The sequence below is a fragment of the Momordica charantia genome, assembly GCF_013281855.1.
Source record: "Momordica charantia cultivar OHB3-1 chromosome 10 unlocalized genomic scaffold, Mcharantia_2.0 BLBB01000010.1, whole genome shotgun sequence".
NCBI lineage: Eukaryota > Viridiplantae > Streptophyta > Magnoliopsida > Cucurbitales > Cucurbitaceae > Momordica > Momordica charantia.
The window spans coordinates 9,274,119-9,298,227 of record NW_028275158.1 but is presented as its reverse complement, the minus strand read 5'-3'; the positions used below and the strand labels follow the sequence as shown (position 1 = coordinate 9,298,227).

General features: G+C 37.7%; 2 protein-coding genes across 2 annotated transcripts in view; both read left to right on the top strand.

The window, feature by feature from the left end:
- The window catches only part of LOC111022086 (amino-terminal region of chorein), a 28,702-nt gene extending 14,454 nt beyond the window's left edge, over positions 1 to 14,248 (top strand). Inside the window, exons 12-20 of the mRNA XM_022299250.2 lie at positions 1,631 to 1,674; positions 10,010 to 10,077; positions 10,293 to 10,378; positions 10,510 to 10,667; positions 10,768 to 12,082; positions 12,284 to 12,558; positions 12,757 to 12,963; positions 13,046 to 13,202; positions 13,496 to 14,248. Coding sequence (XP_022154942.1) covers positions 1,631 to 1,674; positions 10,010 to 10,077; positions 10,293 to 10,378; positions 10,510 to 10,667; positions 10,768 to 12,082; positions 12,284 to 12,558; positions 12,757 to 12,963; positions 13,046 to 13,202; positions 13,496 to 13,794 — 2,609 coding nt within the window. The 3' untranslated portion in view covers positions 13,795 to 14,248. The remainder of the gene's footprint in view (positions 1 to 1,630; positions 1,675 to 10,009; positions 10,078 to 10,292; positions 10,379 to 10,509; positions 10,668 to 10,767; positions 12,083 to 12,283; positions 12,559 to 12,756; positions 12,964 to 13,045; positions 13,203 to 13,495) is intronic.
- Positions 14,249 to 20,499: 6,251 nt separating this feature from the next.
- Positions 20,500 to 21,309, top strand: CRR41 (potassium/sodium hyperpolarization-activated cyclic nucleotide-gated channel protein). Its single transcript, XM_022299256.2, has one exon. It carries the CDS (start codon positions 20,576 to 20,578, stop codon positions 21,209 to 21,211), a length of 636 nt encoding a protein of 211 aa, XP_022154948.1. The 5' UTR covers positions 20,500 to 20,575; the 3' UTR covers positions 21,212 to 21,309.
- The last annotated feature ends 2,800 nt before the right edge of the window (positions 21,310 to 24,109 follow it).

Here is a 24,109-nt window from a genome sequence, read left to right as displayed (position 1 = left end):
GACCTCGAGCATTTGTTGTGGTCTCGTCAGTTTGCTCAGAAGCTCCGACTTCATTTTTTTGGTTGCTTTGGGGTATCTTTTGCCCTTAATAGGGATGTTACGACGACGATGGAGGAGTTGCTGCTGTCCCCTCCTTTTCGCTATAGGGATCGGTTCTTGTGGCAGGCGTGCATTTTGGCTACTTTGTGAGGTATTTGGTTGGAGAGGAATAATAGAATTTTTAAGGGTGGAAAAGATGGTGGGTACTATTTGAGATTTTTTTAGGTTTAACACTTCTTTGTGGGGTTCGGTCTTTAAGGCCTTTTGTAATTATCAGTTAGGTGTCATTATTTTGGATTGAAGCCATTTTCTTTAGTGGGTGTCCTCTTCTTGGGCTGTTTTTTTTGTATGCCCTTCTTGTTATCCATTTCAGTTTTCTCAACGAAAGAATGGTTTCTTATGGAAAAAAAAAGCAAAAAACCCTAATAGCAAAAAAAGGTAGAGGTCATAATTATTAAAAGGTTTGAACAATTTGGACGAAGGCAAACCATAAAAACAATATGGTCCTACAAAATAGAGAGTGATCTTTTTTTTGAACAAGAAACGAACTTTTCATTGATAAATGAAAAGGAACAAAAATTGTTCAAAGATACAAACCCCAAAGGGTGAAATGAAGGGGATCAAAATTCCGAAGAGAGTGATCTTTCTCTTTCCAAAAAAACTATTGTTTCTCTCTAACCAAAATGTCCACAGAAAAGTTTTGATCAAGTCTGCCAAAATTGAGAGGCCAGTGGGCAGCTTATAAAATGGTGGTCTTGATTTTTATTGCTTACTTTGGACCTAGTATACACCAGCTAGAGGATAGATATCTTTTAGGATTCCCTTTCTGGACTTTATCACTGTTGTCTAAAACTACAATGAGATTTCCAATGAACTCTCTTAACTTGCTTCTTTGGGATAAGAGGTCTTTAAAATCCATTTACCAATGCTCCCTCTCGTTTCCGGTGTGGGCCATATGAACCTTCTATTTTTCCCCTTCCCTTTCTCTTCAGCAATGTGTATCTCCTACCTTCCATGACTCTCTCCCTTGATCTGTGGAAATGGAGTGCTGTAACAAATTGCGATTTTGTTGACAAATATTTATCCTGTTGTAAGGTATTGTCAATGACTCTAATTGTGACCATGACTTTTCTATTGATGATATGATGAGAGGGAGGTGGAGGGAGGGAGGGAGGGGGGGGGGGGGGGATGGGTAAAGGGAGGGCGGATGGGAGGAGGGAGGGAGGTTATTTCAACATTAGTGTACAAAAATAACAAAAAGTTCCTTGTCATATTTCTGTAATGGCAGTCAACAGTATTAATGGTAGATACTATTTAGAAGCATTTCCGGACTAAGAACTATTCGTGAAGCCTCATGGATTAAAAAGTTATTTATTGAAAAAAGAGAAAAGAATGCTTATGCAAGGCAAATAATTGGAATTCATAGTCTTGTTGATATGGAATTTGATGTTCAACTTGTTGATTACTCTCTGACAGTTATGGCTTTTCTGTCTGTCATTGTTTAGTTAGAGCATCTGATGACATTCTACATGTTATTTATATATTTTTCTTTTTCATTTCAATTTCTTATAACCTAATATTTTACTTGCAGAATTCCAGCTTGAATTTTTGATGCAGTCACTGTTCTTTTCTCGGGTATTGTTCCATACTTTTTCTGCTTTTAATTGAAATGGTCTCAATCAATTGGGTTTCTTTTTTGTAACATGAAGAAAACTTTTCATCGATGGATGAAAAAATATAAACATGTTCTCAAGGAGAGAGGAGAGAAAACAAACAATCAACCAAACAAATAAAGTAAAGATCTTCAAATATTACAAGAGCCAAAAGATAAATAAAGCATTGAATAACGCCAAAAGATCTAGCATCTCTGAGAAAAATAATTTAAAAACCAATGAGACAAAGCAACCAAAACCGGTCCATATTCACATTTCACCAAGTTACAAAAGCTAAAACATGCTTTAGCTCAAAAGAAGATTTTTGAAAAAGGCCAAAACTCGGAAGAGATGTCCAGAAGGAAACTGCCAAAACTGGATTGAAACCTTCTTTGCCACAAAAATCCAAAAGCTTCATCTTTTAATTAGAACAAGTTGGTAAGAAATTTGACTGACTTTTCCTCAGATATATATTATATTTGCTCGTCTTGTCTCAATAATGTATGGAGTTGTTGAAATTTGAGAAATGACATCTTAATTCTTAGCGATAGATTATGCCATTTTGCTCCGTAAAGTATTTTCTTTTCTACTTGGTACTCCTCACCCATGGGTTCGGTAATTATATTTTTATTCAGATCAACCCTGGGTTGCGTTACTTGAAATCTTGGTTAATTTGGTTATTTTTTTTTCAAGAACCAATTATTTGGTTCAGTTTGCGCCTGCCGGTTGAGAAACGTCAAAGCTGGTTCAATCCAAACCGAAATAATATATAAATAAAAAATAATTTTATTATTAATAATCATCACACCTCTCTAGGGTTTTCCAGTTCCTTCTGCAACTGCCCCTCCCATTTCTCCTTTTCCCCCTTTGTATCTCCGTGGTCTCTTCCTTCCCAATCTTCATTCTCTCATCCCTCTCAATCTCCATTTTCAGCATCGAAGATGATAAACTATAGCAGCTCACAAGAATAATTTGCAATCAAGAGGCTAAAGCCATAAAGAACCCCATGTTCACATCTAAACGGGAACCCGCCTAAGGGACCGCAAAGAAAATTACCACTTGGTGTAAAGCTTCTTGATAACGACGATGGCGTCAAGTAGAAATTCGAAGTCGACAAAATTTGATCTCCAATTGCTCAAATATCTATTCTTACTTGGTAAGTGTAGTCAATGTCGTGCAATGGACAATCCAAAAACTGGCGAGGTTTCTTTCACGCTCACCTCTCCATCCTCTTCCATGCTAAGCGACAAACCTTTGATGTCCCACATTCATCAAGCTCTTTGTATTTAGTAACTTAATGGCCGAGGTTGGGTTGAGTATTGCATTTGGTTCATTCGAGTTAGTGAACTGGTCAACTTGAATTTTTGGTCTCTAACCCAACCCAACCTCCTCCTGCTCGACGAAAAGTCCAAAGAAAGTTGGGGTCTTGTCCGGCATCTTGATTAATGGTAAGGTAAATACGACGAACATACTCCAAAAGAAACTCCCCACCATTGCTCTGTCTCCTACGATTTGTGTGCTATGTGCAAGTGGTGAAAGTCAGCTCCATGTCTTTTTTCAGTTTTTGTTTGCTGAAGCTTGCTGGGAACTCTTATTTCACATCTTTTCCATCTCTTGGGCCTTTGATGCTAACGTTCCAAGAAATATTCTCCAGCTTTTATGTGTGAGGCTACCTCCCAAGGTTTGGCTTCTCTGGGTCAATGGCAACAAAGCTATCCTCTCTAAGTTATGGTTTGAAAGCAAGTCCCCTTTGGATTGCTTCAGTTAAGCCATGTTCAAAGCATCCCATTGGTGCTCCCTCTTAGACTTATTCTCTAATTATACTACTAGCTTGATTTGTACGAATTGGGAGGCATTTATAACACCCCCTTAGCTTTATCTTTTGTCTCTTATTTTGTCTTCTATTTCTCCCTCGCTCCCTTGGGAGTTTGTATCTTTGAACATTTTCTGTTCCTTTTTATTCATCAATGAAATGTTCGTTTCTTGTTAAAATAAAAAAAACCTAACCTGTGTACACCCATAGTCAGTCTTTGACTCTTGGCTTGGTGAGGGCTAGAAGCATGAACACTCTCTTTTTGACCGTGTCTATGTTGGACATGGATATGTCTAGACATGCTGTGGACATTTGTCCGACATGCAAAATAAGTATCCTATTTTATTTATTTATTTTATTTCGGACGCGTCGGGAATAGGAAATATTTAGGCATGTCGGGGACATGTAGATGCACCAACATAAATAAACCGTTGAGAACATTAAGAAAAACATTTAACCTAGTCCATCACTATGCCCATTACTCAGAAACCTGTATGAAAGATGGAAAGAAATTGGGAGGCGGCCCACATTGCTCACTGCTCTGCCACAGGCCCACAAGCACATTTCATTTTTTTAATATTAAATTTATGTGTTTTTATCTATTTAGAGGTATTAAATATGTAATTTATACATATTATTTGATATATTCTTAAAAAGACATATATGCAAGTCATCTTCTTGCAATATATTGATTTTTAAAGAAGAAGAAACCCTAGGGCTATACAGAAGTCTCCCTAGCCAATTTGAGAGGACTTGTTATCTCCCTACCCAAGGTTTCACAAAACAAAACAAACATAAACTTACACAATGTAACCTCAAAGCATATAAAGACTCTTAACTAACTTGAAGCGATGCATTTCCTAACATAAGTATTCACTATTGCGGTCTCACATTACCCCGGGGTATAGAAGCACCTTATCTCAAGGTGGAAGTTGGGGAATTGCTATTGAAAACCAGAGTGCAGTTCCCACGTGGCTTCGTATTTCGGTAGTCTTGTCCAATGTACCAACAACTCAATCGCGACTGTTTTAGCATTACGATGCATGCACATGACTTTTGTGGGCTTAGCTATCCACTCGTAATAAATCCATGAGCATGGGGTGGCCTTTTTGAGTTATGAGACATCAAACATAGGGTGGATGGTAGCTTCTGTCGACAAGCCCAACTTGTATGCCATTGAACCCATCCTCTCGAGGATCTGGTAGGTCCACAAAATTTCGGGGACAACTTCTCATTACATCGTTTGACGAGTGAAATTTGGCAGCATGGGCGAATCTTGAGATGAAGCCAGTCCTTAGCCGAGAATTCAACTTCTTTGGGGTGGCGATTTGCAAATTTCTTCATATGTTGGGCCATTGCTAAGTAGGCTTTCAATATCGTCAAAGCATGGTTGTGATTTGTGAGTTGTTGGTCCAAGGTAGAATTGGATGTCCAGCGGTCTCCATAAGGGGGTGGGGGCCTACCGTAGATGACATGGAAGGGGGTAGCCCCGATGGAGACGTGGAACGTGGTATCATCCCAGTACTTGGCCCATGTAACCCATATCTCCTATTGTTGGGTCATTCACACGAAAACACCTCAAATAGGTTTCCATACACTTGCTCACAATCTCTCTTTGGTCGTCGATTTCGGGGTGCTTTTTGAAGATAAGAAGTCTATAGAGGACCTTTTGTAGCAATGTACAACATTATGTTTCGTGGTGGTCTTTAAACCATAAAAAAATTCTTTTGTAATTATAGCTTATACTTACTAGTTAGAAACTAGAAGGCTGCCATTGTCTAGTTTTTGGGGGAGGGTAATCTCGACCCTCTACCCTTAGGTTGTCTCCTTTTTTTGAGAAGATCAATAAATACTTTGTTTCCTATCCCAAAAAAAAAAAAGACAATGGAGTGAGGGACACCATGGAACTGATCACCTTGTGTACAAAGTCAGCTGCTATTGACTTGGATATGAATGGAAGTCAGCATAGGAATAAAGTGGGCCTACTTACTAAGTTGGTCTACCACCACAAAAATAGTGCCATGTCTCAGATTTTGGCAACCCTTTGCTGAAATCCATCGAGATGTCCTCCCATATACGATTAGGGGTTGGTAATAGTTGGAGTAGTTCGTTGGGTGAGCTACTAGGTGCTTATTATGCTGACAGATACATTGTTGTTTGACGTCCACTTTCATCCCTGCCCAATAAAGTTCCCTCATTAGGCGCTTGAACCCAAAGTGACCGCCCATCACCGAATCATGGTAGGTGTGGAGTACTGCTGGAATTAAAGAAGAGTTTTTGGAAAGAACAATCGATCTTTATTGAGTAAGGTACCTTAGTATTTCGGGATATTGTCTGGATTGTCGGTGAGTCGAGCGATGATTTGATTGAGATTGGGGTCTTGCGACACTTCGGTTTTAGCCACATCCATGTCCAATAGTGCTAGAGTTGTTAATGAGGCCAAGTGGGCTATTGGATGCATTCGGGCCTTTGCTGCTTTGTTCTCTAACTCGAGTCTGTAATGAACTTCGGAGTCATATCCCAGCAACTTGGAAATCCATTTATGATATTTGAGTTGCACCACTTTCCAGTAGGTATTTCAGGGCCTACTGGTCCTTCTGGACTAAAAATTTCTGGCTGAGTAGATAGGGTCGCCACCTCTATACTGCCATAACAATGGCCATTAGTTCTCTTTCGTAAATGGATTTGGCTTGGGCCTTGTTATATATCCATAAACAACCTATCAGCTTAAACTTTTGGGTTGAGTGGTGGTTTTTTCATCCTTAAGATGGTATCAGAGGCGGAGGTCCTGTGTTCGAACCTCTGCATTGTCGTTTCCTCCCCATTTATTATGATTTCCACTTGTTTGGTCTTGGTGCAGTTATCCAAGCCCACAAGTGAGGGGGAGTGTTTCCATAAACAACTCATTAGCTTAAGTTTTTTGGTTGAGTGGTGGTTTATTCATCCTTAAGAGGCCTGAGTAAGGCCAACATCGGGAGAGTCACTATAGCGTGTTTGAGCTATTTGAAGCCTTTGGTGGTTTGGTTAGATACAAACCACTGATAGCACCCTATGAGGCTGAGGAATCCTCGTAGTTCCCTCAAGTTGGCTGAGTTGGCCATTCAATCATTGCCCTAAATTTCTCTAGGTCAGCTTCCACTCCTTGTGCGGATACCCATTGCTCAAGATACTCAATTCGATTATTTGCAAAATGGCATTTGTTGAGGTTGGCATATAGTGCATTGTCTCGTAGTAGATTAAAGAGCACCGTGAGGTGTTGGAGGTGCGTATCAAGGTTAGAGCTATGCACCAGAATATCGTAAAAAAAAAAAAGGATGAACTTATGTATAAAAGGTTGGAATATAGTGTTCATCAGGGTTTGAAACGTGGAGGGGGTGTTCATGAGGTCGAATGGCATGGCTAGAAATTCTTAGTGACCCTTCTGTGTGCGAAAAACAATTTTTGGGATGCCTCCCTCGTTGACTTTGATCTGATGATAGCTTGATTTAAGATCAATCTTCGAACATACCTGAAAACTGTGCAATTCATTGAGCAACTCCTCAATAACAAGGATGGGAAATTTTTTAGGGTTTGTTGAAAGCTGATAGTCCACACAAAGCGTCCAATTGTCGTCTTTTTTCTTTAGAAGAAGGATCGGATTAGAACACAAACTCACTTGGTCGGATGATCCCTGCAGTCAACATTTCCCTGATGAGTCTCTCGATTTCTGTCTTCTGTATGTGAGGATATCGATATTGGTATTGTCGCACGTAACAGGGGATAGCCCCTCAAGTTGTATTCGATGGTCGATGTCTCTGTTTTGAGTGGAATATATCCTTGTAGTCGTTGATCAATGTCTCAACGATATATAGATTAGAGTTGCTGGGAACTGAGTCCACCTCTCCCACAATTGCAGTTTGGGTAGTTCAGGCACAAATTCTACAAGAAAGCCCTAATCTTGATCCTTCCATGATCTCGATAAACATTTCAATGTTTTGCCTTGGTCAGAGAAGGGTTCCCCGACAGCACTATCTTCAACTTGTGGATTCCCAACAGCACTATCTTCAACTTGTGGATTTTGAAGGTCATCATCTGTGCTTTTCGATCTATCTCTATTTCCCCTGGTAGCTAATCTATCTCTATTCCCCCTAGTGTCTGAAGCCACTACATCCCCAAGACCACGTCTATTCCCCCAAGTCCAGGGGTAAGGAATTTTCTATGATTGTAAGGTCAGTTAGTCTCAGAACCATGGGTTGGCATATGCCCTTACCTCTAACCACCAGCCTACCAGCCTTGTTCCCGTGATGACGACATAGTTGGCTATTCTTGAATGTGGGATCTCAAGGGATAAAGTTGTGCATGGCTCCACAATAGATCAGCACAATGACTTCTCTTGCCCGATCTTTTCTACGTAATTTCATCCTCCCTGATGTAGACCACTGTGTTCAAGGAGAGCTTTGTGGCGTTGCCCACCTCTACTGCTTGCATGGCGACGATTTTTGTGGTTTTAGAGTTGACCTCCATCTCTATTTCAGCTTCACTGTTGTGGACCAACAATACCCTCAGTTCCTTACCCTTGCACCGATATCCCACAATATACTTTTCTTCACAACAAAAACACAATCCTTTCTCTCTCCTCGCTTGAAACTTTGCATTTGTGAGGCGTTCAAAACTGTTTCCTATTTTATTGATGGGACCCGACTAGATAGGGTTGTTGTGTTCGTGGGGTAGTGAGATGGTGCACTTGGTGGCTGGTTTGCTTGTAGGTACGACGTTTTTAGGATTTGCTACATTAGGCCTTGTTGGAGAGTGATGGGCCACATTTGCCTGGGTTGATTTGGCTAGTTCACGATCCTCCACTAGTTGGGTCGTCTTCATTATCCGCTCAAGCCCAATAGGTTCCAACACAATACTTCTGCTCTAACCACTGGGTCGAGCCTGTTTTTAAATTTATTTTCCAAAACCTCTTCCATCAGGTGGGAAGTGGCGCCACCAGGGCTTCAAAGGTATTTTGATATTTTGCAACAGTCTCCATGTCTTGGAAACAAACACAGAAGATTCTGTCTTGAGACAACCCGAAACGCTTGAACATGCTTGGTTGCAAGTCATGCCAATCCTTGAATTGTTCCTGTCCATCGTTCCCCTTGTACTAGGTCAAAGCTTTTATATGGAAACTCACTATAGACACTGTGACCTTTTTCGCGTTTGTCAATGTATGAATATCAAAGTATCTCTCGACTCTAAATGACCGGGAGTCAAGGTTGTCACTTGAAAATACCAGCATCTCAACCTTCTTAAACTTGTTGCCATCAAACATTCCTTCCTCTGTTTTGCTTGTATGACCGTCCCTCCCATAACCATTTTTTTGAAACGGGTCACTCGCTTCTTTGTGATATTTCCTTTTCTGCGTCAAACCTTCTACTACCATTGAGGAGTTTATCTTGGTTCGTTGAGTTGATAGCTCTGACGCTATCATCGCTAGAGCTTTTTGGGTCTCCTCTTGAATACGTCGCTCTTCCTCCATCCTTGACGTTAACCATTCCAAGAGTGTGTAAACTATGTTATTCAACCCTCAATCGTTGGAAGCTTCAACAACTCATTCCTAATGCTTCCTATCTACATTCGCTCCTTGAATTTCTTCTATTCAAATTTTTCCAAGTTTTCCTATGATGAACAGCTCTAATGCCAATTTGTAAGGTATCTGGTTATGATATTTAGAGAAGAAGAAGCACTAGGGGCCTAGGGCCATACAAAAGTCTCGTAGCCATTCTCACCATACCCTAGGTTTCCCAAAACAAAACAAACATAAACTTACAAAGCAGAACCTCAAAGCATATAAAGACCCTCAACTAAATTGAAGGGGTGGATTTTCTTATTTGCCCTTTCTAACATAAGTATTAACTATTGGGGTCTCACACTATACCCCGACTTGTCCTATCCTACTTTTTAAGAAGTTGACAAGTCGCCATTTTTGTATCTTGTAGTGTTGTATCCGTGTCTGTTTCTTAGGATGGGGCTTGTATATTCCCCTTTTGTATTGTCTTTGGTTAAGTTTCATTTCCTACCCAAAAAAAAAGTAATTTTAGTTCTATAGCACTGTCGTATTATTTTCCTTGCTTTATTTCCCAGTTCTGGTGGCTTTAATCAATTATGAAGAATTAGTGGAAAAGTTCAACCTTTGGTAGAAGACCTTAGAGTCCTGTTGTGAGTTTAAGGTTTTTTTCTCTAGCAGTCACTACCACCACCATCGTGGTATCATGAATTAGGCGACGTACAACAAGATTTTAGCTTTTGTAATCCAGTTTTCACTAATTCTAATAATAATAATTATTATTATTATTATTATTTTTTGGATAATAAATGTTGAATATATTATGACAAAAAAGCAAACAACCCAGGGGCCATGTATTTCAATAACCTTATGATTATCTACATTGCTCATTAGGATGCATTTACATTATCTGTAGTTATATTTTCTTTTATTTCTTCTTTTTCACACCTAAATATGGCTGCTCTTTTACAACAGGCTAGCGTTAGCGATGGACAAAATGAAAATAACTGGACTAGAGTCATGATTGGTGGACTTTTTTTGAGGTAGCACAAGTTTTCATCTATATTGATTATCGGTAGTTATATTTTTTTACAACATTTTATTGAATACCATTGTTGCTAGTTGTATTTATTAATTTAACTAAATGTTAGTGTTGACTATTGAGGTACTGGTAGCGTGTTATTTGACCTAGATTATCTTGTACAGAATTGAAGCTTGTTTTTGTTGATTCTTCTTTTTGGATACTGTATCTTTTTAGGGATACTTTTTCACGCCCTCCATGCACATTAGTACAACCAGTGATGCGGGCTGTTACAGACGATTCTTTACATGTTCCAGAATTTGGTAATGTCTGACTCACCCTTTTGTATAATTTCAAGAAATCATTGTTGGTTCAATAGCTTTATATGTATTTAAGACTTGAGATCTGAAATGTATCTTGTCTAATGCTGATGACGATGTCTTGTGCTGGACAGCTAAGAACTTCTGCCCACCAATATATCCTTTTAAGCACAAGCAATGGGAATTGAGTGGAAGTGTTCCTTTATTATGCCTCCACTCTGTGCAGGTCAAACCTTCTCCAGTCCCGCCATCTTTTGCTACCCAAACAGTTATCCACTGCCAACCGCTCACAGTATGTAAAATATTCTTTAAATGATTATTCCAGTTACTTAAACATGTTTGAAATCATCATTTTCCTAAGCTTCACTTTAATATTTGAATTTTTTCTCCAGATTCATCTTCAGGAAAAATCATGTTTGAGGATATCATCTTTCCTAGCTGATGGAATAGTTGGGAATCCTGGTTCTGTTTTACCGGATTTCTCCATAAGTTCCATTATACTTACTCTCAAGGAGTTAGATATTACTGTTCCATTAGACGTGGCCAAATCTACTGATTATCATAGCAGCTGGGACGGGATCTCTCAAAGCTCTTTTGATGGAGCTCGGCTTCATATTAAGAACATGCAATTTTCTGAATCACCCTCTCTGAAGCTTAGACTACTGAATTTGGATAAAGATCCTGCTTGCTTCCTTCTCTGGGAAGGTCAACCAATTGATGCTAGCCAGAAGAAATGGACCACTAGCGTGTCTCAGATTAGTTTATCATTAGAAACATACAATGAATTGACTGGATCTAAGAGTTCTGATGCTATTTTAGCCTTGTTGAGATGTGTGGAGCTGACGGATGTTTCCATTGAAGTAGCTATGGCAACTGCAGATGGAAACACGTTAACAGTTGTTCCTCCTCCTGGTGGTGTTGTGAGAGTTGGGGTTTCCTGTCAACAGTATCTATCCAACACGTCAGTTGATCAATTATTTTTCGTTCTAGATCTTTATGCATACTTTGGTAGAGTTAGTGAAAAGATAGCCCTTGCTGGAAAGAATAATCAACCAAAAGAAAGTAGGAGCAACTTGTTGGCTGGGAAGCTTGTGGATAAGGTTCCTAGTGATACTGCTGTTAGTTTATTGGTGAAGAACCTTCAACTTAGATTTCTGGAGTCTTCCTCCACAATTGTTGAGGAACGGCCTCTGGTTCAATTTATTGGTAATGATATGTTCATCAAAGTTTCTCACAGAACGCTTGGTGGTGCTGTTGCCATTTCATCCACAGTACGATGGGATAATGTTGAAGTTGATTGCGTAGACACTGAAGGAAATATTGCATATGACCATGGCATTGTTTCAACTTCAATTGAAAACGGTTCTTTTATGAATGGGAATGGATTATCTCAACTAAGAGCAATCCTTTGGGTAGAGAACAAAAGGGACAGATTTACAACCCCGTTTCTTGATATTAACATAGTGCATGTAATTCCTTTGAATGAGCGGGACATGGAGTGTCATAGTTTAAATGTGTCAGCTTGTGTTGCTGGTGTGCGCCTAAGTGGAGGAATGAACTATGCTGAAGCCTTACTACATCGATTTGGAATTCTTGGTCCTGATGGTGGCCCAGGAAAGGGTCTTATGAAAGGTCTGGAGAATTTACGGGCAGGGCCGCTCTCAAAACTTTTCAAAACTTCACCTCTCATTGCTGGCAGTTTAGAAGGTACAGGAACTTAAAAAATATTGGCTACTTAAGAATATACTCTGTTCATGCACACTAATGTATTCTTAGACTTTAAGGATGAATGTTATCTTCTGTTCTCATCACAAAAGTTGTTTTGCTATCTGCCTCTCCCTTAGACTTTTTAGCAACAAAATGTCAAAATTTACAATCTTCAAGTTTCCATTCTGTGTGGAATTTCAGGAGATGGGAAAGAAAGTCCTCTGTTGCAATTAGGAAAGCCAGATGATGTGGACGTTTCTGTAGAACTTAAAAATTGGTTATTTGCACTTGAAGGTGCACAGGAGGTGGGAGAAAGGTGGTGGTTTTATAATCCCAATAAAGAAGGCCGAGAAGAAAGGTGTTGGCACACTTCTTTCAAGAGCTTCCGAGTAAAAGCGCAGAGTAGTCCGAAGGATCCAGCAATTGGCAAAGGAAGATCATGTGGAGCTCAACAGTATCCCATGGAGTTAGTAACAGTAAGCACCCCTCTTACCCCAAAAAGAAGAAAAAAAAAAAAAAACTAAAAGCAAAGATTAACTAACTAGTTAGCAACTTGCAATCCTTTCCCCGGTGCTTTTGATTTTACTGAACCATTCTCTTCCTGTCTTTGTCCACGCTGGTGGCTTATGTGACATACCATTTGCATGAACTTGATAAATTTGAGTCAAATTTAGGTCAGCGTAGAAGGCCTGCAAACATTGAAGCCTCAGGTTCAAAAGAACACCCAACATACTGTTTCTCTCCTCAATGGGGTGAATGAAGCAGTTGAGACATTCGGGGGGATAAATCTTGAAGCTCGCATGGTGGTATCTGAGGATAATGTTGATGTTGAGATGGCCAACTGGATTCTGGAAAACTTGAAGTTCTCTGTAAAGCATCCGGTATTAGATATTCAACTTTTCTTGTTTTCAGCACTATCTGTTTTGTTTGGGAACGTTTTCACACAATGTTATTACATTCTAGATTGAGGCCGTTGTTACAAAGAATGAGCTGCAACATCTTGCCTTACTGTTCAAGTCTGAAGTTGATTCGATGGGTCGAATTACTGCTGGGATTCTTCGGCTACTAAAGCTGGAGGGGTCTATTGGTCAAGCAGCCTTGGACCAGCTAAGCAACCTTGGTATGTCAATTGTGTACGCCATGATAACTGGGTTCTTGAAAAGTTCTATGTTTCTCTTGCAATAGAAGGCTATTAACTATAGATCCCTTAACTCCCTGAGCTTCATTTTATTTGATTCTCCTTACCAGGAGAGTATCTACTAAGTTTACACATTAATCACATTCTGAATTCCAATATTGAAACTTATACTTCAATCTGGTTTTACGCACATGATGAACTACTCATTCTACGACTTTTTTGAAGATCTCTTGGATACAGTAACAAATATTTACTAGTTGATTCTTAATTTGCAGGAAGCGAGAGCATTGACAAGATCTTCACCCCAGAAAAGCTTAGCAGGGGTAGCAGTGTAGCCAGTTTGGGATTCTCTCCTTCGGCATATTTGATTGGTGAAAGCCCACAACCAACCGCAGAATCTACGGTGACTTCACTGGAGCAGGCAATTCTTGATTCCCAATCAAAATGCACTTATCTCATGTCTGAACTCGGTAGTTCAGTTTCGCCGGTACAGCATGTTGCAACTATTAAACAACTCTATGAGAAACTCGAGAGTATGCAGACTTTACTGTCGAGGTTACGAAATCAAATCTGATTTGCATCTCTATCGTCTTGTTTATCCATGGCTCATGGAGTCCGAGGTTCCTCGGATTGGGGTGGTTATTCCTGCTTTCAGGTGCAAGCTACCTTGAGGTGACCAGTATTTACTCAAGGTCTGGAACCTGCAATTGCCATGCTCGTCTCCCATAAAACTCGTGGGTTGATTCGAGACTCGTGTACTTCAAGATAAGAAGAGGTAATTTCCCAATCATATAGGTCACCATTCTTTCTCCGGTATATATACATATATAGATATATATACAAATGCAAGTTGAGTGTATGCAATATAGCTTGGAAGAAATGATGAAACATTTCATCTCTGTAGACTTGGATTCTTCACTGAGAAGTGATGAGTTTTGTACATGATTTTACTGTGTAAGATATAAATGATGCTTCATTTTGTAGAACATGGAGGCATGTTTGGTAATACTCCCGTTTCTTTTTATTCATTTGTAAACTTTTAGAAACATATGTTTGGTAAGTGTTTCTGTTTCTCGTGTTTTCAAAATTGTGTAGAAATTTTAGAAACAAAATTAAATTTTTCGAATATTGTTATGGATTCTAGCTTTATCCAAAAGTGTTATTTTATTATTTTTATTTTTAAAACAAATAATAAATATAACATAAAAATTTTAAATATTTAATACGAAAATTAAATTTCATATAATATTACTTTTTTTAAGTTAAAATATTAGAGAACAAGAAATAGATACCAAACATGTTTTCATTTTTTTTTCAATAAAGATAAATGAGGAAATATTAAATTAAGATAATATTGTTTTTCTTGAAAAAGTGGATACGAGAATAAAAATAGAACTGCATGTCCTCATGAATGATAAAACGGTAGGAAACGAGAATAAAAGCGAAAATCTAAAAAACTTGATTTTGTCGTTTCCAAATATTTTATACAATTTTTAGAACGTTTCTAAAATAAATAAGAAATAAGAAACATAGAAAATTACCACGTACTTCAGTTTCTAAAATTAGAAGATTAAATTTTTTAATAAATTATAAAGGAGAGACAAGAAATATGCCTAAATTTATGGGTATTGTGCGAATTGATATTTGAAATTTAGAAACTTGAAATTACATCTTTAAACTTTATTCTCGATCCCAATTTTGAATATGGGTAGATAAAACATAAATCTAAGATCCAGTTTGGTAAAGTTTTTGTTCTTTATTTTTGGTCTTTCATTTCCTATTTCTTGTTACCAGTTTCTTATTTTTTAATAACTGTTTTTCTTTTTTCTTTTTTATTGAAAAAAAAGACATATTTGGTAACTATTTTTCGTTTTTTATTTTCTAAAATTTTAAAGTAAAAAAGAAAAAAGAAAAAAAAATTATATGAAAGTTAATATTTATTATGCATTTTGTAAATATAAAATAATGCTTTTATTATTGTTTTGAAAAAACTAGAAATGAGACAAAATTTTGATTTGGTTTTAAAAACGAAAAATACCAACGGTTACGAAAGATTTATGTTTCTCAAAAATAAAAATGGAGAAACATGATCTGACAATCAAATGGATGGATTTGAAAGTTTAATTGGGCACATAATTGCTCAACCAAATTCTGCCCAGCCTAATTTTCAAATCTAATATGACCTATTTGCCTTCTACATTCATTTATAATTATTTTTTTTTTCTCTTTGAGAGAATTTATATTGTCTAATTGGATATTGAAACGTTTTATCTCATCGATCTTAAATTTTAAAAAAATGGATGTCAGATGTACAACCATCAACCAGTGTTTGATATATATTAAAAAATAAAAATTAATTCCAAATTTAGAAATTAAATAGACACGCTGTCTAAGTACAAAACTAAATATGTTATTGAGCCTGCCTAAGTATAGCTCAACTAATTAAATTCAATCAAAGTATGCTCGATTAACTTCGACCAAAAGTTCATGGATTTGAATCTTCACCTCATAATACTAAGAAAGAGTAATTTAACCTTTTATATATTGATGAATACCTCTTTAGAAAAGAAAATAGTTACTCATAAGCTTGCTTTTGAAAATAGAGAATAAACAATGAGATATTTCTTAAACATGTTTGTAATTTTTGTATATGCATATCAATTATTGGACAATTTGTAATCTATAATCATTCGAGAGATTTCACTTACAATAAAAATATTAATTTATGTCAACATGAACATAGCTCAAACGAGTAAAATATATATTATTGACTAAAAAATTAAAAGCTTAAATCGCCCTTGATTGAACTAGAAAAAGATTTCTAACTTAACATTTTCAGATTATGTTATATTAAAAAGGCATTGTAAATAATGAACAAATTAGATTTAGGGGAAAGTACACTACGAGAAAGTTTTTTTTTTATAATTTTTTTATTTTAAGAATTAATATTGTATATTTTAATAATATTATAAAAATATTGTATTTTCTTATAGGTAATTACAGAAAAAATAGTTCTTTTTTTTTATAAGAAACTTAGAGAAACTTTCATTAATCACAAAAGAAAGATTCAGCGAACGGGCTGGGGTAGAGGCAACCCCACCCAAAAACTAGACCAACTCTTTCCAATTGTTCATGAACAAGGAGAGGTTGATATTACAAAAGAATTTTCCGTAATTAATACACCACCAAGGAGCAGTGTGCTGTACATTCCTACAAAAAATATCAAAAGGGCTGATTATATCCTCGAAGACCTGAGAGTTCCGTTCTATCCAAAGATGCCATAAAAGGGCTCTTGAAGCACACTTCCAAATCAAGTTAGCCCTTCTTTGGAGCTTTGAAATTCCAAACCGCCGAGATGAGAGGAGATCTTAAAGAAGGGTTGCACTCCCCCATTTTTATCCTCGCAGTACGAGTAGAAAAAAGCCCGTTTTTTCCTAGAGACCAAACAACATGGTCTTCTCCTTCCCCAAGCCTCACCACATCTATCGTCTGAATAAGGTTGATCCAGCTATCAACTTCCCAATCAAAAAGGCCTCTTCGGAAGCCCAAATCCCAGTCATTCCCACTTCCATTCCAGCAGGCAGCAACCATGGCCTCTTTTTTCGTGGAAGTATTAAACAGATCAGGGAACCTATCCTTGAGGGGCCTTTCTTCAACCCAAGTGTCCAGCCAGAATTTAATACGAGTCTCGTTCTGCACTTTGAAACTCAGAAACTTGAAGAAGAAGGTACTATTTTTGGCGATCTCATGCCACGGTCTGCCTCTAGCACTACCTTTGGGAGGGAGAGTACCCCATCCGTATTTGTCCTCACCATAAATACTGACTATCACTCTCCTCCATAAGGCGTGTGGTTCTTGAGTGAATCTCCAAAGCCACTTTAGAAGGAGGCTATTATTCTGCTGCTGTAGAGCCCCTATACCAAGCCCACCACATTGCAAGGGGAGGCCTGTTTTCCCCCAATTTACCAGGTGGGTGCAAGCCCCTTTAAGAGTTCCTCCGTTCCAGAAGAAGTTTCTAGTCAACCTCTCTATCTCCTTAACAACCCCTTTCGGAGCTTTTAGAATAGAGAAAAAATAGAGGGGTAAACTGGTAATAACCGACTGAGCTAGAGTTAACCTTCCCCCTTTCGAAAGAAGGAGATTCTTCCACTTTTCAATTCTCTTCTTCACTCTGTCAATAAGAGGTTCCCAAAACGATTTCTTCTTAAAATTACCTCCCAGGGGAATGCCCAAGTAGGACACCGGAAGTTTCTCCACTTTACAGCCCAAGCTCTTTGCCATATTCTGAAGGATGTCTTCCTCCACATGAATCCCAATTATAGAAGTTTTACTCAAGTTCAAAGACAAACCTGAAGCATTAAGGAATATATCCAATACCATCCACCCTTTATCAAGCAAACCGTGTTCGTTTGGGCAGAAGATCATAGTGTCGTTTGCATACTGTAGGTGAGAGACTTCAACCTCCTGCTTACCGACCCCAAAACCTCTGATCAATCTTCTTTGGATGCAGAAGTGGACCATACGGCTAAAAGAATCACCTACAATTTGAAGAGGAAAGGGGAAAGAGAGTCCCCTTGCCTCAACCCTCTTTTAGCGACAATCATTCCTCTCGGTCTACCATTTATGATGATGGAAAAATTTGTTGAAGATAAGCCAGCCATTAATCCAATTCCTCCATCGGGCGCCAAAACCCAACTTCTCCAAAACAGCATTAAGGTAAGTCCAATCAACCTTGTTGTAGGCTTTCTCATAATCAAGTTTGAGAATGAAGCCAGATTTTTTCCTAGTCTCCCAGTCCCTGCCTCAGAAGCAACCAGAATCGCGTCTATGATTTGGCGGCCCTCTATAAAGGCCGATTGAGTATCATGAACAATCTTTGGAAGAACCTTCTTGAGCCTCTCAGCCAAAACTTTCGAGATAATCTTGTACAAAGAAGTCACAAGGCTAATCGGTCTGAATTCCCCAACCCTCATGGCCTTCGTCTTCTTTGGGATTAAGCAAATATATGTCTCGTTTGTGCACCGGTTGATGATACCATTTCTAAAAAAATCATGGAACACCCCTAGCAAATCATCCTTGAGGGTGTTCCAAGATTTTTTAAAGAATTCATTAGTGAAGCCATCCGAATCCGGGGACTTCAAATTTCCCAGATTGAAGACCGCATGTTTAATCTCTTCCATGTCAAAAGGTCTTTCGAGCCAAGCTTTCCAGTTCTCCTCAAGGCCTCCCCATTGCAGATTTTCCACCAAGAACCTATGCCCTGAAGTCTCCCCATACAGACGATGGTAGAACCCTACAATCTCCTGCTCAATATCTTTTTATGCAGTAAGAAGCTCCCTGAGACTGTTTCTAGCATTGAAATACAAGCTTTAGACTTCCTAGCCGACTTCCATGGAAGAGTATCTTAAGTCATATCACTAAAATTGTTGTATTCTACGATTTCTACTGGATACTTTTCAGAAAAAAATAGTTCTTTTCCCAAAAGTATCTAGTAGAAATCGTAGAATACAACAATTTTAGTAATTTTAGTGATATGACTTAAGATACTCTTCCATGGAAGCTTATAAGTGAGACATGGGAGGACAAGAGTTTCTTTTTTCCATAGTTTCAAAGGGCATTTGGCCTATGTATTGGTAGCTTGGATTTGTTAAGCTTTGATGTTGGGGCATTGTGTAGCTTAAATTTGGGTAATCTATGTTTAGGGTGCAGGATTTGAGGTGCATGGTTGGGTAGTTTGAGTTTGATAAAATGTTCAATTCTTGATATGATCTAATTAAAATTGTAGGCAATTTTGTTGACGACATTTAATCTATCTATTTTAACCATAATTTTCTTTATTTTTTTCATGGATAGTTACAAAATTAAATTTTAAACTCAAACAGAGTGTTCCCAGAAATTTAGAGCAAATTTTAATATTGATATGATAGATTTGATCCAAATATTTAGTGATACAAAAATTTTAAGAGTAATAAAATAACGAAAGTATTGCACATTGATAATAATATTGATATCATCATGGCCTTACTTTCACAATTTGAGCAAATACGCAGAAGGGATTTCATTGTATTCAAAATAATTGAGATGAAATAACACTGCAATTTGAGATGTTTTTGTTTTTGTTTTTGCATTCAGGATTTGTATTCAGACGGTGCAACGCAAAAAACCAACTCGATTACACCAATGTCTTGGGTGTCTCGATACAAACGCTCTGAATCGAAGCTACATATGAGTGTCTGATATACTACTATATAAGTATATGTTATAGTACTGATATATATATTTTCAGAACTACCGTAATTTTACAATTTTTTAAAATGCACAACGTTCCTTCTCCTTGAAGAGAGATTCCTAAAAATCGATCATTCTTTTTATAGTACAACAATCTTTTTTTTTTTAATTTGATACAAACAATTTTTAGGTATTGGCCGGTCGACACATATATTTATACTAACCATTATTGAAAATTTTAGAGCTTACTTTTCTTTATAAAAACACTTTATTTCTTATTTGACCATGTTCAACTCTATATATTTCTCGATTCGTAGAGTACATTGAATGTCCAGAAATGACTATATAATAAAGTTTATATTATCGATATTAACAGCTACTCTATGAGGAATGTTGGTACGCAATGCTAATGAATTAATAACTATCCCTGTAGCTCAAGAATGTTTCAATTTGTGCTCCTACCTGTTATCTAGATATACCAAGAAAGAAAGATTTACGATCTGATGAGATTACTACAAAAAATTTAAGGAAATTGCAGTGGGTAGCAAAAGTCTGGTATGTATTTCAAAATATGTTACCTGTTTTTAAAATTTTCAAATATAACAAACATTTTCACTTATATCAATAGTATATCAGACACTCGTACCAGTAGTATATTAGATGTATATCACTTACCTATTACAAGTATATCAGACAGCCATATCAAATATATATCACATACATATTGCAAGCATATCATACATCATATCAACAGTATATCACATATATATATCAATAGTCAAATATATTACAGAAATATTATAGATATATTATTGATGTATATCATTAAAGTTGTCATTTTAAAATTGTACCTCCGTTTTTTTAGTTCTATATTTAAAAAACTTAATGTGATTACTATTTTTATTTTCGTCACGTAAGTGTCCCAGATATTGATTGACCGCTGCACGGCGACTTCTTTTTTACATTTTGTCTTTCTATTGAAAAAAAAAAGAATAGCATTTATGTATTTTCCAATAGGATATTTTATTTTATTAAGAAAAGAAATATCTAAAGGAAGAAAATGCAAACAAATAACGTTATCTAATAATCTACAAAGTTTCCCTTCGTCCCTCTGTTCTGCTTCAGCCATGGCTTCCCCACACCTCCATCTCCATCTCCATCTCCATCTCCATCGTCTTCTCCCTCGATCTCATCTCAATTTCACAAGCCCCTCCCTCCCGACCCCATCAAAACGGTGCGTTTCCATCAAATGCGCCTCCCCAGACTCCGACAATTTCCCATCCCCAGACCCCAATTTCAGCGCCCTGAACAGCCCTTCGAGCTTCCCAATCGAGAAGCGGAGGAGATCCGAGATCGTCCGCGAGGGGCGGCGGAGAGAGGAAATAGCGAAGCCGGAGCCGCCGAACTTCGAGATCGGGTGGAAGAGGACGAAGGAGATCAACGTGGAGAAGCCGATCGGGTGGGTGATAATGGACTTTCTGGAGAAGCTGGAGGGGCTGATGGAGAGGGAATTCGGGTCGACGGAGCTGCTGGCGAAGGTGGGAGAGATCGTGGCGGAGAGGGCGAGGGAGGAGGCGGACATTCTGGCGGACGAGGGGAAAGTGGAGGAGAGAATGGTGAGGGAGCTGTGCAGAGTTCTGAGGCTGATGGAGATGGATTTGGCGATGGTGAAGGCGGCGGTCAAGGAAGACACGCTGAGCGAGAGGCTGAATCAGGCCAAGGCCAGGTGCAGGCAAGCCATACTTGTTGCTAATTCTTTCTGATGGAAAAGGGAGATCAATTGATCTTTTTATTTATATGGTTTTGTTGAAATTGAAACCAACCCATTTTCATCACAATCCAAAAGTTTAGTTTGCCCTGATTGGTTTGGTAGTGATCAAGGTGGGTAATGATGCAATTATATATCTTTGCACATGGGTGTGGGTAATGGCTAATGGGAGTTTTGTGTTTGGAGAGATAATTAAAGAGATTATCATAAAAGGCAACTCACAGATGGATTGATGGATATGAATCTAGATAGTGGATTGTAGTTTTATACCTATTCTAGATCATACCAGAGTGAAATTGCAGTAAGATTCAACCAGAATTGTCAGTTCAATGGGAAGGAATAAGTTCAGGATCACGAAATTTTGGTGATCCTTTTTTATTTTTAATTATAACCTTAAAAAATTCTATGAGTCTTGGGTTTTTCGTGTTGGATAAACACATAATTTTATAGACCAATTATCCCTAAACCTAATAGGAAATAACAAGTAAATAAAAATTTAAACGAGCACGGAACACAAGCAATTAAACTCCTCACAAACCGGAGAAGCAAATTAGAAAAATCTTGCTTAAACAGTGGCTTAAACAGTGGCACCAACTATTCACTGTATCTGACTGTAGGCACCTCCAAACGGAAGGATTTTCATTTCTCATTTCCTCGTCAATCTGCGTGCTGTTTTATTCCCTCCCTCTCCTAATGACATAGGCATATGTACATATTTGTTTATATATTTATAAATCACTTCATCCGCAACATCTTTTTGCACGCCTCTACTGCTGCAATATATTCTGCCTCGGTCGTAGAAAGTGCAACACACTTCTGTAATCTTGACTGTCATTACATTGCACCACCTGCAAATGTCATCAAATAGTCGAACTGGAAGTACCCCATAAATATCTCATAATCTATTTTACTGCCTCCCAATGCCGTTCTCCCGGATTGGACATAAACCGACTAACAACACCAACTACATAGGCAATATCTGGTCTAGTACACACCATGGCGTACATCATACTCCCAACTGTTGAAGTGGAGAACTTACTGCTTTAACTTTACTCGTGTTGAATCTTTCAAGCAGCTTATCTATGTAATGCTCCTAAGACATATATAGTTTCTTGGATGCTTTGTCACGTGCTATATGGATTCCAAGAATCTTCTTTGCTGGCCCCAAATCCTTCATGGCAAATGATTTGCTCAACTGTTTCTTCAACGTGTCAATTCTTGAAATATTCCTGCCAACAATCAAGATATCATCAAAATAAAGCAACGGTATAATAAAGTCATTATCAGAAAACTTCTGCACAGATACACAATGATCAGAAATAGTCTTTTTGAAGCCTTACTTCCCCATAACTGACTCAAACTTCTTGTACCACTGCCTCGGTGACTGTTTCAACTCATAAAGACTTTTATTCAATCTGCACACAAGATTCTCATTGCCTTTCTCCTCAAATCCCTCCTGCTATTCCGTATAAATCTCTTTGTCTAAATCACCATGCAAAAATGCAGTCTTGACATCCATCAGCTCAACCTCCAAGTCAAGGCTTGCTACCAAATCCATAACTACACGTATAGAAGATATCTTCACAAGGAGCAAAAATTTCATCGAAGTCAACATCTTTTTTCTGACTGAACCCTAGTCTTGCTTTGTAACGCGATCGGTGTGTTCTTTTTGTTTCACTCTATAAACTCGCTTATTTTTCAGTGCGGTTGTCCCTTTAAGCAACTTGACAAGGTCAAAAGTGTGGTTTTCATGTAATGACTTCATTTCATTTTTCATTGCATCAACCCGCCCTCTTTTGTGATCTGCGGCACGGTAGGATTGTTTGGGAGATCAGAAATTTCATAATCTTCTTCCACTACTTCCCAAATATCTAACGCTTCCATATACGCCTCTATACGACCTGCCCAAACTTGGTAGTTGTTTCCATCAAACATGGGTGGAGAAATTGAAGAGAAACTGGAACTTGCTTCGATATCCATGACACAGCCTTTTAAGAATTTAGGCTCTGATGCCAATGGTTGGTTTTGAACCATAAAAATAGAAAAAAAGTTGCTATAGCAGAGTTAAGCAAAGTATTATTTGCTACAACAAGAATGGAGCATGGAGCATGTAACATACTTTTTGAAAATATTGCAAAATTTTTTAGTCAAAGAACATAATATTTAATTGATTTGAATAATCAAAACATTAAAATATTTAAAGTTTGAAAAATAACAACTACTAACAAATTCCTAAACTTGCTCCACGATTACAAGGCATTGAATAACAAAATAATCCATTCCTAATCCTAAAATATAGGAACAAACTTTGATACTATCAACGCATGTGGATATGTTTCAGTTCTGAAGCATTTTCTTAACACAAGATTCGAAATGGAAAAGTTTTATGGTAGAGATTAAAGGTATTTGCAGGCTGTACTTGATCAATCGACACTGCCACAAATGATCTAAGATGAAGAAAAGGATCCTTTCTTGAATAATCTTGAATTTAAGCGATAATGTTCTTCGCCAAGTTATCGATCAAGATTCAGCATTCAAGATGCGGAAGAAGTTGGACTCTCTCTATATCTCACGAAACGAAATATATCTCAGACGACTTCAAGAAACTGTTTGTTGAATTCAACAATTTTGGTGTTGAAAATTAAGACCCTGTTTGGTAGGAGATTTGGATTCAATTTTTATGTTTTAAAAGACAAGGATAAAGGGATACAACTGATTTGTGTTTGATAGGCCCAAATTTTAAAATACAACTCAAAAAGTAGAACTAAAAAAGCCGAAAATCTGAAAACAAACTTTTAATTTTTTTCACCGTTTTTAGATTCACTTTTGAAAACACGGGGTTTTCTAAATCCATTAGTCCTGTCTAATTACTCGAACAAAATTGGAGTTATGC